The 14418-nt window shown below is 42.9% G+C and overlaps 1 protein-coding gene across 5 annotated transcripts in view; it reads right to left on the reverse strand.

The window, feature by feature from the left end:
- ccm2 (CCM2 scaffold protein) overlaps nt 1–14418 on the reverse strand; it is a 109622-nt gene that overhangs the window by 56046 nt on the left and 39158 nt on the right. For 4 of the 5 annotated variants that reach the window (XM_059645444.1, XM_059645443.1, XM_059645446.1 and 1 more), the window contains one exon: nt 3768–3944. The exons of the other annotated variant lie outside the window; for it this stretch is intronic. In XM_059645444.1, coding sequence (XP_059501427.1) covers nt 3768–3944 — 177 coding nt within the window. The remainder of the gene's footprint in view (nt 1–3767; nt 3945–14418) is intronic. 5 annotated transcript variants of the gene reach the window in all.

Genomic DNA, 14418 nt, shown 5'->3' on the forward strand with positions numbered 1-14418 from the left:
TTCAGGAGCAAAGGTTGATACAGGTGCTGTACCACCAGTTCTTCAGTGACCTGCTGTTTTTGGCAAGGGTGAATCGTAGGTTTTAAAACTGAACCCTGTAACACAAAGTACATCTACCTAGGCACAAACTGCATGATAGTCCTTAATGTCGGAGAACGGAGCCAAACTCACTGACACAGCAACAACCAGCAAGGCTGGTAACAAGGTGATGTTGTTTCAAATCAGATGGAGATTTCCTTCTCCTTGCAGCACAGAGTCCCTCAAATCTTTGTTATTCACCTAAGAACAAAGGGGGCACACTTTTAAAATGAAAATCATGAGGTTCACATGGGATTTGATGAACGGCTTTTTCACTCAGTGTGATAAGGGTTTAGAATGCACTGTTTAGGACGGTAGTCCAGGTGGGAAACCCCTCAACTTTTTATAAAAAAAGGTATCTGAGCAAGTACTTGAAGTGTCACACATTCAAGGCTATGGGCCTAGTACAGGAATGTGGAACTAGTGTAAGCGGGAGTGCATTCTTGGCAGTCCAAAAGACTTGATGGGCCAAAGGCCGCTTTTATGATTCTACAAGTTTACGGGGAACAAAAATAAAAATAAAGACAATAAAAAACAACAGACAGGCAGAGAGTGGGCAGAGTTAATGGAATAGCTGATGTTTACCTGTTTAGTCATTTTACATCTCTAAAACTAGAATACTAAGACACCGGTTTCAAAGAACTCCAAACAGAATGCATATGGATTAATCCACAATCTAAAAAAGCTTCAGATAAGTTAATAGGATTTGAAGTACTATGTTCATAATCATGTTTTGTTCATTCAGAAATTTTTTCTTCTCCATTGAATCTTGTGGTCAAAATCCAGAGCTAAGGAAGTGGCAATACAAATTTATCATAGATAACCAAGTGTGAAGCTGGATGAACACAGCAGGCCAAGCAGCATCTCAGGAGCACAAAAGCTGACGTTTCGGGCCTAGACCCTTCATCAGAGAGGTGCAGCTCACAATTTTAACCTCACTGCGAAGCCTCTTCCAGGGATGCCTAACCTGAAGAAGTTACCCTCCTCCCTCCGGACCAACCTCAGGGAATCTCTCCCACTGCAACCCTCTTGTAATCTCCTCGGCCTTGAAACTGCTCGACCATGTCCTGAAGCAAACCAGGTACCACAGCCACATCACCTTCCTCAGCACATGCCTACGGAACCGGATCATCCCCAATGGACTACAGTCTACATTCAAGCCTTCCCAATTTGGCCCCAACCGTGACCACCTCTACATCCCTCTCTGAAGAAGGGTCTAGGCCTGAAACGTCAGCTTTTGTGCTCCCGAGATGCTGCTTGGCCTGCGGTGTTCATCCAACTTCACAGTTTTTTATCTTGGATTCTCCAGCATCTGCAGTTCACATTATCTCTGATACAAATTTATCATATCATTTAAACAAAAAAAAAGACAAAATTTCACTTCAAAATGTAGGTAGCAAAACTGGGCTTCCAGCAGAGGAGTTGGATCATTGGTACTTGTGAAATGCTTTTAACTGAAGATGGGTGATATTCATCAGGTGAAATACATTTTGAGACATACACCAATTCACATAAAAAAGGTCAGGAATGTGGGATGACAGTGTATACTTTATCTCACCAGGGACATAATAAAAAGATTCCATGAGGTAAGAGTGTTTGGTAGCCAAGAACTCCTTTCTGGAATGGATGCCTCTAGTCAGGTGTGGCAAGTAAAGCACGGCGGTTGTCAATCTGGGTAGAACTCATCCCTGCCAGTCTGCCACTTCAGCTGAAGATTCCTGATACACAGTCTGCATGCATTTTTTCCACCCAGATTCCCATTAGTTTTGAGTTTTCATGGCTCTACCCACATCATAAGCTACCTTCCTAATGTCAGCAAAATGTTTTATGCAGAAGTGCAAACTGTTGTCTCCTCGCAGTATGATCTTCCAACAGTTGGGGAGGAGTCACACATCCATCTTGTTTTAAGTTCTACCCCACTACACTTTAGGCAGTACATTAATAATCTGCAAAAGTCAATTAATTACTCAAACGGAATAACTTGAATGAGAAGTTGCAGAGAAGAATATTTAAATTGTTTATTGGTAAGTAGCCACTTGAGTCAGCTGGACTTGAAAATGCCATTGAAACATGGTTGGAGACAAAAAACTGCAGATGCTGGAATCCACAGTAGACAAACAGGGAGGTTGGAAGAACACAGGAAGCCAGGCAGCATCTGGAGAAAAGGAGGTCAACGTTTCTGGTTCTATCCTTCTTTGGGGCTGGATATGGGAGTAGGGGTGGCTGTAGTTAGCGATGGGGAGTGCAGGAGGGTAACAGAATAATGGTGATAGGAGGACACCAGTAGTAGGCATGACCAGTTTGGTAGCTAGAAGGGAAGGTCAGTAGGTGGAATGAAGGGGAGGAGGCGGGGCTGGAGAAGGACCCGGGTTTGTGGGGGGGGGGGGGAGAGACAGACAGTCATTTGAGATTAGAGCACTCAAAATGTTAAGCCCTCCAGGGTATAGAGTGCCCAGACGGAGGATAAAAAAGGTGTTGTTCCACATCTAGTCCCAAAGGGCAAATACCCGAAACGTTGCCTTCTTTCCTCCACACGCTGCTTGGCTTGCTGTGTTTTTCCAGCCTCCTATTTGTCTACTATGTCATTGAACATGCCTTCTTACTAGGTAGAAACCCATCCAAGAAATTCTGTCACCAGATCCTAATCTGTCAAGTAGTTAAAGTCTTCAAACTCCCCAACAGTTTTATCATCCCATATGTCACACATTTCAGTACTTTAGACCAGTGTTTAAATTTCAACTCAAGCACTCTCTACCTAACGCTGGATCCTGTTTTAATCTACTCTTAACTTCCATTCTCCAGCACTGCACTGAATGACCAGTGTTTGATCCCACACTCCTACACGGACATCCTTTATGAGAATTGTGCACACTCACTTAGGCTGATTATAAAGGAGTACAGGTATATTGCTGCTGAGTTTTTCCCTAATATTCCACCTCAAACATATCCAATTGAAAAAAATGCAAAGCTTTCTTTCACCGCCCATTCAAACAGGTTTACTTTAGTCACAAAACCATATCTTTGCTTAAGAGAGATGAAATTTTGAGAGGTAATCTCCCTTCAGTCCAGAAAATGTGACTGAAGCAGCTGCCTAATGAGACCAGGTCATCCTCAAATCTGAGGAGTTAGTTCAAAGGTTAGATTATTCTCACTGATTTATTTGCATTTCCTTATTCTAGTGCCAATGGCAAACATAAAGTGAATAACTTCCTGCTCAGGAGTTTAAAAAATGGGGCATTTAGTCTCTGCAATGCCAGCAAATTAGGGACACTTCAATGATGACCACTAGTGTAAGTGAAAATACAACAGGACAAATTACAAAATAAAACCCAATCAGCCTAAAGGCTCCAGGTGCAAAAGACAGACAGAATAGACAGAACAATAAAAGACACTGCTTGTTATTTTAAAAAAGGCTCTAATTCAGAAGAAAATTAATAAATTGGATGCAGACCCAGATAAATTACAGTTCCTCTTTCTCAGCCCCACCCAAAAATAAATCCATTCATGCAACAGTGCACAAAAACAGGATGTGTAGAAACAATGGGTGGCAATAATTTAGAAGGCAACATATGCATCCAAAGCATAATATAAAGGTGTATTATGCAGATTTATATAAAATGGATACCAAATTAAAGAAGTACCAGCTTATAAGATAGCAACAAGGGTAACTTTTACATCTTCAGTTCTACCTTTACTTCTTTTTCAATGTAATCGTTTAACAGAATCTCTGGGTCAACTCTATGATCCGGTAAGGCCAGGGTAACCGTATGCAATGGTCTTCGTTCTGTAACCTTTTCTTGTGCCTTCTTATCACGCCCCTTCTCTCCTTTCAGGAAAACACGCTTAAATGGTGACACGATTCCAGGCTACAAATACAGGTACAGGAGTTTCAGTTTAACATAAGTCTGGCAAATTTGTTGTAAAAACCACTACATAAAAATACATTGAGTCTGCATGAAGCCAAGGCTGCCTGGCGTTACATCAGAAGTTAACAGATTTAAGTATTTTGACATAACCTACAAGTTTATTGTAGTGTCACTAAAGCACTGATATTTTCATTTTGTATCAAATAAAATGAATTGCAAAATGCAGTTAAACACAAGCAGACTATTCCAAATTCCAGCGTAATTCTGCTTTATGGAAAGTATTAGCATTTGTCTAGAACATCACACTTCTCTGATAATTACATTTGCCTCCAAAGCCTTCCTAAAAGTAAATGTAACAATTAGTTATCATGTGACTAGAATCATGATAGGAAGTTACAAAGTAGAATACAGTTCATGCTCAAAAGGCACTGCATAGCCTGGAACGGGAACTGCCTGCAGTAGAGAATGGAGTTTTAAAAACAAAATAACATAAGCAGAAAATTAAAAATTTGAACAGGAGGAGTTTTGGTCGAGCAAATGCTTCAGCTAGTCATAATAGCCAAGAAAAGTGGGACATTAAAATGTAAAACCAAGCTCAGATGCCAAAATGTCATTACTGAATTGTTACGTAGTGACAGGAACCTCATTAGTAGTAAGAATCAGGGGAGATGGTGATGTACTGGATTAGATATTCAGAGGCCCATGCGATTTTCCTTTTTTACCCCCATAAGATGGCAGCAGTGTCAGTGCCTAGCTCAGAACTTACTAACCACATCAAAATGCCCTGCAGGAAGCAATAATGAGCCACATTTTTGAATGACTGCCACCTTTGGATTGTATGAATGCTAACAACACAGCTTAAGTCAAAGTTCCAGGATTTTCACCCAGTAAATAGTGAAGCAATGACAATAAACAGTAGTTTGAATGGTACACTGCAGGTGGTGGTACTCCCTTGCATCTGCTACCCTTGCCGTAGAGGTGGCAGAGGTGAAGTTAGGAACCTAACTGAATTTCTGCACTGCATCTTTGGAGATGGCACACACTGCCGCAGGGGAGTGAATGCTGAAGATGGTACATGGCTACTCATCAAGCAGCTTTATCCCAGATGGTGTTGAGCTTGAAATACTGCTGCAGCTACACATCCAAGTATACGGTATTCCACTCATCCAACTTGAAATTTGTAGGCTGTGTGCAAACTGTGGCAAGTTAGTAACTTGTTGCCTAACTAAAGAACTACTAGATTCGGACTTATTCTTATAGCCACAGTAGGTATTCAGATGGTCCAGTTGAGTGTTTGTAAAATGGTATTCCCTAGGATTTGATGGTGGGGAATTCAAAAAAGGTTAAAACAACTGACCCTAGAGGCAGAAAAGGATAGATGTGCTTTTGTCAGGACCCCAAGCCTAAGTGTGGAGATCTTGCTGAATAGTGACACAATGGCTTCAACATCTGAGGAGTTAAATGGTGCATTTTGTGCAGCGAAACATCCCACTTCTGACATGGAGGGTGGGTTACTATCGAAGTAGCTGATGACATTTCAAGCCTAGAACACTATCCTAACTTGGATCTGGTTGTCTCAGCCACAGATCATCTTCCTCAGTGTTCACAATTACTCAAACAGTAGAAATTCCCCACCCCAACTGCCATCAACTCCAGTTTTGCTTCAGCTCCTTGGTGCTATACTGATGAATGCTGCCTTGATATCAAGCACTCCCACCTCACTTCTGGAGTTGAGTTCTTGTGTCCATGATTGGACCAATACCGTAAGGAGATCAGGAGTCTAGCAGCCCTTGCTGATATCAAACTGGAAGGTCGGCGAACAGATTATTCTACTGCAAGGACCATTTGACAGCCCTGTTGAAGTGAGGAGCAAGAATAGACTGTAGGACAATAGGACAATAGCTGACTAGCTTGGGCCCTGTAGTATGTGTACAGGACATACCTGGGCTATTTTCCACATTGTCAGGTAGACGTCAGAGTTGTGACTACACGAGAACAGCTAATGGCAGAGCATGGCTAATTTTAGAAGTGTTTTGCAGTACTATTGCCAAATGTTTACAGGGCCTACATGGTTTTAGCAGTATTCAGTGTCCTCAGCTGTTTTTTGATACCATGCAGAATAAGTTGAATCTAAAGTATGACGACATCTGTGAAGCTGAGGAACTCAAGAGAAAGCTGAGGTGGATCAACCACTTGGCAATTCTGACTAAATTCTGACACTGTGGCAAAGGAGGGAAGGGGGAAAGAATAGAAAAGTACTCGTGGTAGGGGACTCGATAGTTAGGGGAAATCGACAGGAGATTTTGTGGTCAGGATCGGGATTCCCGGAAGGTATGTTGCCTCCCTGGTGCCAGGGTCCGGGACGTCGTCGATCGGGTGTATAAGGTTTTAAAACGGGAGGGCGAACAGCCAGAAATCGTGTTACATATTGGCACTAATGATATAGCCAGAAAAGTGATTTCAGGGAGTTAGGATGGAAGCTGCAAAGCAGGACGAACAGAGTAGTGTTCTCTAGTTTACTACCAGTGCCACGAGATAGCGAGGCGAGGAACAGGTGTAGCTTAACACGTGGCTGTGCAGCTGGTGTAGGAGGGAGGGCTTCAGATATGTAGATAATTGGGATGCCTTCTGGGGAAGGTGGGAACTGTACAAGAAGGACGGGTTGCATCTGAACTGGAAGGGGACCAATGTCCTGGGTGGAAGGTTTGCTCGAGTAGTTTGAGAGGGTTTAAACTAGTATGGCAGGGGTTGGGAACCTGAGCTGTATACCAGAGGTGAGAGTTGATGCAGGTGAGGCAATAGCAAGAGGTAGACCAGCTAGTGGGAAGAATTTTCCTGGGAAGGAACCAAGGGATCGGTTAAAGTGTGTTTGCTTTAATGCAAGGAGTATCAGGAATAAAAGTGATGAACTCAAGAGCATGGATCAGTACCTGGTGCTATGATGTTGTGGCCATAACAGAGACATGGGTTTCTCAGGGGCAGGAATGGTTGCTGGATGTTCCAGGGTTTAGAACATTTAAAAAGAATAGGGAGAGGGGGGGAAAAAAAAAGAGGAGGGGGTGTAGCACTACTAATCAGAGAGGGTATCACAGCTACAGAAGCTTCCTTTGTCGAGGAAGATCTGCCTACTGAGTCAGTATGGGTGGAAATTAGGAACAGCAAGGGAGTAGTCACCTCGTTAGGGGTTTACTACAGGCCCCACAATAGCAGCAGGGAGATTGAAGAAAGCATAAGTCGGCAGATTTTGGAAAAGTGTGGACGTAGTAGGTTTGTTGTAATGGGTGACTAACTTTCCCAATATTGATTGGAACGTCCTTCGAACAGAAGATTTGATTGGAGCTGTTTTTGTAAGGTGTGTTCAGGAGGGTTTCCTAACGCAGTACGTTGACAGGCCGACGAGGGGAGAGGCCATTCTAGACTTGGTGCTCGGAAACGAGCCGGGGCAGGTATCATATCTTGTAGTGGGAGACCATTTTGGTGATAGTGACCATAACTGCCTCACATTCTACATAGCTATGGAGAAGGAGAGGATTAGGCAAAATGGGAGGATATTTAATTGGGGAAGAGGAAACCATGATGCAATTAGACATGAGTTAGGAAGCATGGACTGGGAGCAATTGTTCCATGGTAAAGGCACTATAGACATGTGGAGACTGTTTAAGGAACAGTTGTTGTGAGTGATGAATAAATATGTCCCTCTGAGACAGGCAAGAAGGGGTAAGATAAAGGAACCTTGGAGGAAGAGAGCGGTGGAGCTTCTCGTCAAAAGGAAGAAGGTAGCTTACATAAGGTGGAGGAAGCTAGGGTCAAGCTCAGCTCTAGAGGATTCCAGGCAGGCGAGGAAGGAGCTCAAAAAATGGTCTGAGGAGAGCCAGGAGGGGGCACGAGAAAGGCTTGGCAGAACGGATTAGGGAGAACACAAAGGCATTTTACACTTATGTGAGGAATAAGAGAATGGTCAAAGAAAGAGAAGGGCCGATCAGGGATAGCAAAGGGAACGTGTGTGTTGAGTCTGAGGTGATAGGGGAAGCCCTAAATGAGTTTATTGCTTCTGTCTTTAAGAAAGAAATGAACTTTGTAGTGAATGAAACCTTTTAAGAGCAGTGTGCATGCTGGAATGCATAGAGATAGAGGAAGCTGATTGGCTGAAAATTTTGTCAAACATTAAGATTGACAAGTCGCCAGGCCTGGACCAGATTTGTCCTCGGCTGCTGTGGGAAACGAGAAATGCAATTGCTTTGCCACTTGCGAAGATCTTTGCATCCTCATTCTCCACTGGAGTCGTACCGGAGGACTGGAGAGAGGCAAATGTAATTCCTCTCTTCAAGAAAGGAAATAGGGAAATCCCCGGCAATTACAGACCAGTAAGTCTCATGTCTGTCGTCTGCAAGGTGTTAGACAGGATTCTGAGGGTTAGGATTTAAGACCATCTGGAAGAGCATGGCTTGATTAAATGCAGTCCACACGGCTTTGAGGGGGGCAGGTCATGCCTCACAAACCTTAGAGTTCTTCGAGGATGTGACTAGAAAAGTTGATGAGGGTCGAGCTGTGGATGTGGTGTATACGGACGTCAAGGCATTTGATAAGGTTCCCCACGGTAGGCTCATTCAGAAGGTCAGGAGGAATGGGATACAGGGGAACTTAGCTGTCTGGATACAGAATTGGCTGGCCAACAGAAGACAGCGAGTGGTAGTAGAAGGAAAATATTCTGCCTGGAAGTCAGTGGTGAGTGGTGTTCCACAGGGCTCTGTCCTTGGGCCTCTACTGTTTGTAACTTTTATTAATGACTTGGATGAGGGGATTGAAGGATGGGTCAGCAAGTTTGCAGACGACACAAAAGTTGGAGGTGTCATTGACAGTATAGAGGGCTGTTGTAGGCTGCAGTGGGACATTGACAGGATGCAGAGATGGGCTGAGAGGTGGCAGATGGTGTTCAACCTGGATAAATGCGAGGTGATGCATTTTGGAAGGTCGAATTTGAAAGCTGAGTACAGGATTAAGGATAGGATTCTTGGCAGTGTGGAGGAACAGAGGGATCTTGGTGTGCAGATACATAGATCCCTTAAAATGGCCACCCAAGTGGACAGGGTTGTTAAGAAAGCATATGGTGTTTTGGCTTTCATTAACAGGGGGACTGAGTTTAAGAGTCGTGAGATCTTGTTGCAGCTCTATAAAACTTTGGTTAGACCGCACTTGGAATACTGCGTCCAGTTCTGGTCACCCTATTATAGGAAAGATGTGGATGCTTTGGAGAGGGTTCAGAGGAGGTTTACCAGGATGCTGCCTGGACTGGAGGGCTCATCTAACAAAGAGAGGTTGACTGAGCTCAGACTTTTTTCATTGGAGAAAAGGAGGAGGAGAGGGGACCTAATTGAGGTATACAAGATAATGAGAGGCATAGATAGAGTTGATAGCCAGAGACTATTTCCCAGGGCAGAAATGGCTAACATGAGGGGCCATAGTTTTAAGCTGGTTGGAGGAAAGTATAGAGGGGATGTCAGAGGCGGGTTCTTTACACAGAGTTGAAAGAGCATGGAATGCGTTGCCAGCAGTAGTTGTGGAAGCAACATCATTGGGGACATTTAAGAGACTGCTGGACATGCATATGGTCACAGAAATTTGAGGGTGCATACATGAGGATCAATGGTCGGCACAACATCGTGGGCTGAAGGGCCTGTTCTGTGCTGTACTGTTCTATGTTCTATAGATACTTCAGCTTTATCTTTGGCACTGATGTACAGAGCTCCACCACCAAGGGTGAGGTTATTTGTGAAGCCTCATTCTAACATTTTGGAAGAAGTCAAATCCAAATCATGTTACAGTTTAATACAACTAAAAATCAATTCGTCTGGGATCTAAAATGAGAGGGCATAGTTTGAACGCTGAGGGGGTGATAATTTTTCAAAAAAAGTGATAAGAAATTATTTCTCTCAGGTTTGTAAATCTGTAAAAGTCTCAAACCCACGGAGTATGGTGGTGTTGGGACACAGTAAACTCAAAGAATATAGATTTTTAAAATTAATTATGGGTTGAAAGGTTAGCAGGTAGGAAACAGAGTGCAGGCCAAGGTGGGGTCAGCCATGATCCTATTGATTACTGCAACAGACTAAAAAGGGTTGAATTGCCCATTCCAGCTCCAGATTCTTATTTTTATATAGTTAGACCAATTAACCATGACACCAATATCTATTGCTGTTAAAACCAGTGTTGTTCATCAATTTACTTTAGGGTAGGAAATCTGCCACCCTTACCTAGTCTAGCCTACACGTGACTCCAGACCCACATCAATTCAGTTGACGCTCAACTGCCTCAAGTCACCTGGGAAGATTCTCAGCTCAAGACAGTTAGGAATCGGCAAACACAGTAGCCTTACCAGCAATGCCCAAATCTCACCAAAAAATTCTTTATATTTCGTGGACCCCAGACAGATACTTACAACAATTTATGTAATTATATAAAAGACCTTGTACACCTAGATAACAGTACAGGCAGCACACACAAATATTGTTTGAAACAACAAGCATGTCCAGGACACTCCAACTGAAAATTAACTTGTGGTCTTGTTTAGAAGTACAATCTTAATTGAGAGGGTGCTCAATATTCTGAGCTACACTACACAACAGAAACATTTGTGGGAGAGGACTGGAGTTATTTGAATGAGGTTTGGTAAATCAGGAGTTGTAACATCACAAAACATGCACATTACAACATACTGAACATTGAGAAGGAAGGGCCTCAATCTAGGGAAACTGATAGTCGTCCAGAATGACGCAAAGTCACCCACAACTACAAAGGTGTGTTCCTCAACTTTGACACTTCAACTCAAAATTTCAGCAAAATAGGACGGTGAAGACCCTTTCGTCCTCCACAATAAGGCTACATGTCCACCTGAATGCTCCTTCTGCCCACTTGCCTGGGTGGCTGGACATTTCCTAAACAACCGTTCATAGGCATTATGACATCTCTGAAGCAAGTTGGATATGAATGCAGGCCTCACAGTCCAGTGCTGTATCCCTGCCTCTGTCATAAGAGCTTCATGTCTGGATGTTTACATGATATTTAACCAGCGTCAGATTCAAACACTCATACTCCTATTACCAAAAAAACAAACATTTAGACTGAGCCACATGGTTGAGGTCATATTTCACTTGAGAACAATCCAGGCTGCCAGTCCAGTCTTCAGGGAATGCTACATTGATGTGCTCTCTTTTCAAAAGTATGTTAAAATTAGAGACCCACAAACTCCTTCAGCGAAGGCAGATTTCTGAAGAGCAGGAATTAGTTTGGTGACTTGCAGGATAAATGTCACAAACAATTCAATTTGGTCATTATTATTTTGGTGTTAACAGTTTGTTGTGCACAAACAGGCAAATGCACATCTTGCATAACAGCGATTGCACCTCAAAATGTTTCACTGGCTGCAAAGTACTCCTGTGGTCATGAAATGCACTATGTAAAATCACAATCATGGTTTCCTGCTCCTTTGGCTCCCAAAGCCATAGACCCTCAAAAATGTCAGTCAGGGCTTTTCAGTTGAGTGTCAAGTGTACCCTGACATTTAGAAATACAAGTTATTTAATTAATTTCAGAAAATCACAGCATTCCCAAGGAATTATCATTCAAGTACAGAGGAATTGTCAACATTAACCCATTGTACTGACTACCATTTAATAATAGATCAGCAGCATGGAGTGGATACATTACTTTTTAATCCTTCAGACAAATCAATTTGCTAGCTTTCTGAACTTTCCTAAATCATTAGATCCTTCAATCTTGGGATACCACAAACACTGCTGAGCAAAGAAAAACAAACCATGGTTAGACTGTAATTACTTGCTTTGAGCTTACATTTTCAATTTTTGTCACTTGCACGCATTAGTGTCAAAATTATGGCAAATGTCAACAGCAAGAAAACCATGATTCTTAAAATGAATCAGAAACATCAAATTCTACGAGCAAACAATCCTTCAGCTGACTCTATAGACACTTGGGTATAACTGCTACAAATCTTGCTTAGTATCTGGACAGGATGCCCAGAAGGCCAAAAAACATTTCTCTCCCCTGCTCCCGCAGTTCTCAAATCACCAGCATTCTAGGAACTGAAAGAGACAAAACACTTGAGCTCTATGAAGCATGGCAACATAGCCAATTAGAATGGCAATACCATGCCCATGTTTTGGATTGCAAAACCTTACATAAATGTTGCATGCAAGTTAAAGGAAGAGTTGCAGCTCAGAATACCATGTCACAAAGATATGCAAGATTAGCCTGTTCAGTTTTGTGATGATCTACAACAGAATCTTGGAGTGATATCCTCAAGTGAGGGACAACTGATGTCTTGCGATTGGCTTGTAACTATGATGGTAACTTTTGCCATAAAACCAATTTGAAACTAGGAGGATTAAAAATAAAATGAACTCTTTACAAATAAAGCAGCATAATTTATGCATTTGAAGTGTTACAAATGCAAAAATGACTAACAACTTTGTAAACTGCAGATCAAGCGTCAAACCATCTTAAAAGTGGTAACAGCAGCAGAGAACAGGAAATACCGAGACCGCAGTTTCCTCCTCAAATTAGTAAGAGGCACAAAGAAAACAACACTCTTCTTATAGTGTTCACAACATGCTCTTTACATGTAACAATAAAACACAGGTTCATCTCTGAGCCAAAGTAGGTGCTGGTTAAACCCAATGCATTAATATAAAAACTTCATTACAATGGATTCATATACCTTTTAAAGAAGACACCATTGCAACTGAAGACATGAAACTGATATCTAGAAACTGTCTAAATGTCTGTGAAAATTACTTAATATTGAACTTACTACAATTGGATTTCAGTGAAACCATGAGCTTTAATACTTTCCCTGGAGTCAAGGAAAGGTGGTACCAAATTCATATTGGCCTTGCATCTGGTACAGTTCAGGTCATGACTATAATAAATAAGTCTCACGTGACTTTCTTGATGAACTGAAGCAAAATCCCGACCAAAATCAGCAATTTACTGCAACTCAAAAGTTACAAAAATTGAATTAACAGAAGCTGGCCAAAATTTTCACAAGCACAAAACCCCAGTTTTGTACCTCAAGTCAAAATGGTTTTCCACCCAAAGAAACAACTTCTACACAATCTAATATGGAAAGCAACAAGGTCACTGCGCAAAAGCACATCATTTGTGATATGACAGATTTTTTTTAAAAAGTCAGCTGAATCACTACACAACTACCAGATTCCAGGAAACTTGCGAGCATAAAAGCTGGCCATTCCATCCAGTGATTACAAACCAGAAAAGTCTAAGACTCAATTTACTGTCACACTCCTTCCAAAGACTGTAACTTCCCTTGTTTCTAATATCCAAGGGAAAACTTTGAATAAGTGGTTTACCTGGAGACTTCATTGCAACAAAAAAGAACCTCTGCATGTTCCAGGGTGACTGCCATTATCATCCTAGCAAATGCTTTGAATCCAAGCATCAATGTTAGTTTTGGCACCAGATGCGTCATCTCAAGTCTTACCAGCATTAATTTGAATCTGCACTCAAAATGCTACATCAAGGAGCTAAATTGGGTTCAAAACTAAACTGGACAGAAACAGATATAGTTTTAAGTTTACAGACAACAAAGCGGAGAGCAGGATGAACACAGCAGGTCAAGCAGCCGAGGAGCAGGAAAGCTGACATGTCGGGTCTGGGCCCTTCTTCAGAAATGGGGAAAGGGAAGGGGATTCTAAAATAAACTGGGGGGGCGGGGGGTGAGTGAGACAGATGGAAGGTGGATGAAGGACCAGATAGGTGGAGAGGAAGTGGACAGGTCAAGGAGGCCGAGATGGAGCCAGTAAAAGGTGAGTGTAGCTGGGGAGTTAGGGTAGCATTGGTCAGTCCAGGGAGGACTGACAGGTCAAGGAGGCAGGGGTGAGGCTGGTAGGTAGGAGGTGAGAGTAGGGATTGAGGTGGGAGAAGTAGATAGGTGGGAGAAAGAACGGACAGGTTAGGGAGACAGGGTGAGCTGAGCTGGTTTTGGGGTGCAGTCAGGGGCAGGGAATTTTGAAGCTTATGAAGTCCACACTGATGCCATTGAGCTGCAGGGTTCCAAGCGAAAAAATGAGGGGCTGTTCCTGCAACCTTCGGGTGGCATCATTGTGGCACTGGAGGCGGCCCAGGATGGACATGTCTTCTAAGGAGTGGGAGGGGTGTTGAAGTGGCTCACGACTGGGAGATGTAGTCGATTGTCACGAACCGAGTGTAGGTGTTCCACAAAACACAGTCTCCCCGAAGTAGAGGCAGCCACATTGGGAACAGCAGATACAGTGTACCACACTAGCAGAGTGCAGATGAGCATCTGCTTGACGAGAAAGGTTTTCGTGGGGCCTGAGATGGGGGTGGGAAGGAAGGAGTGTAGCGGTTCCTGTGGTTGCAGGAAAGTGCCAGGGGTGGTGGGTAGTGTGGAGCAGACAAGGGACTCAGAGCATGGACC

The sequence above is a fragment of the Stegostoma tigrinum genome, chromosome 4 (genome assembly GCF_030684315.1).
Source record: "Stegostoma tigrinum isolate sSteTig4 chromosome 4, sSteTig4.hap1, whole genome shotgun sequence".
Classification (NCBI taxonomy): domain Eukaryota; kingdom Metazoa; phylum Chordata; class Chondrichthyes; order Orectolobiformes; family Stegostomatidae; genus Stegostoma; species Stegostoma tigrinum.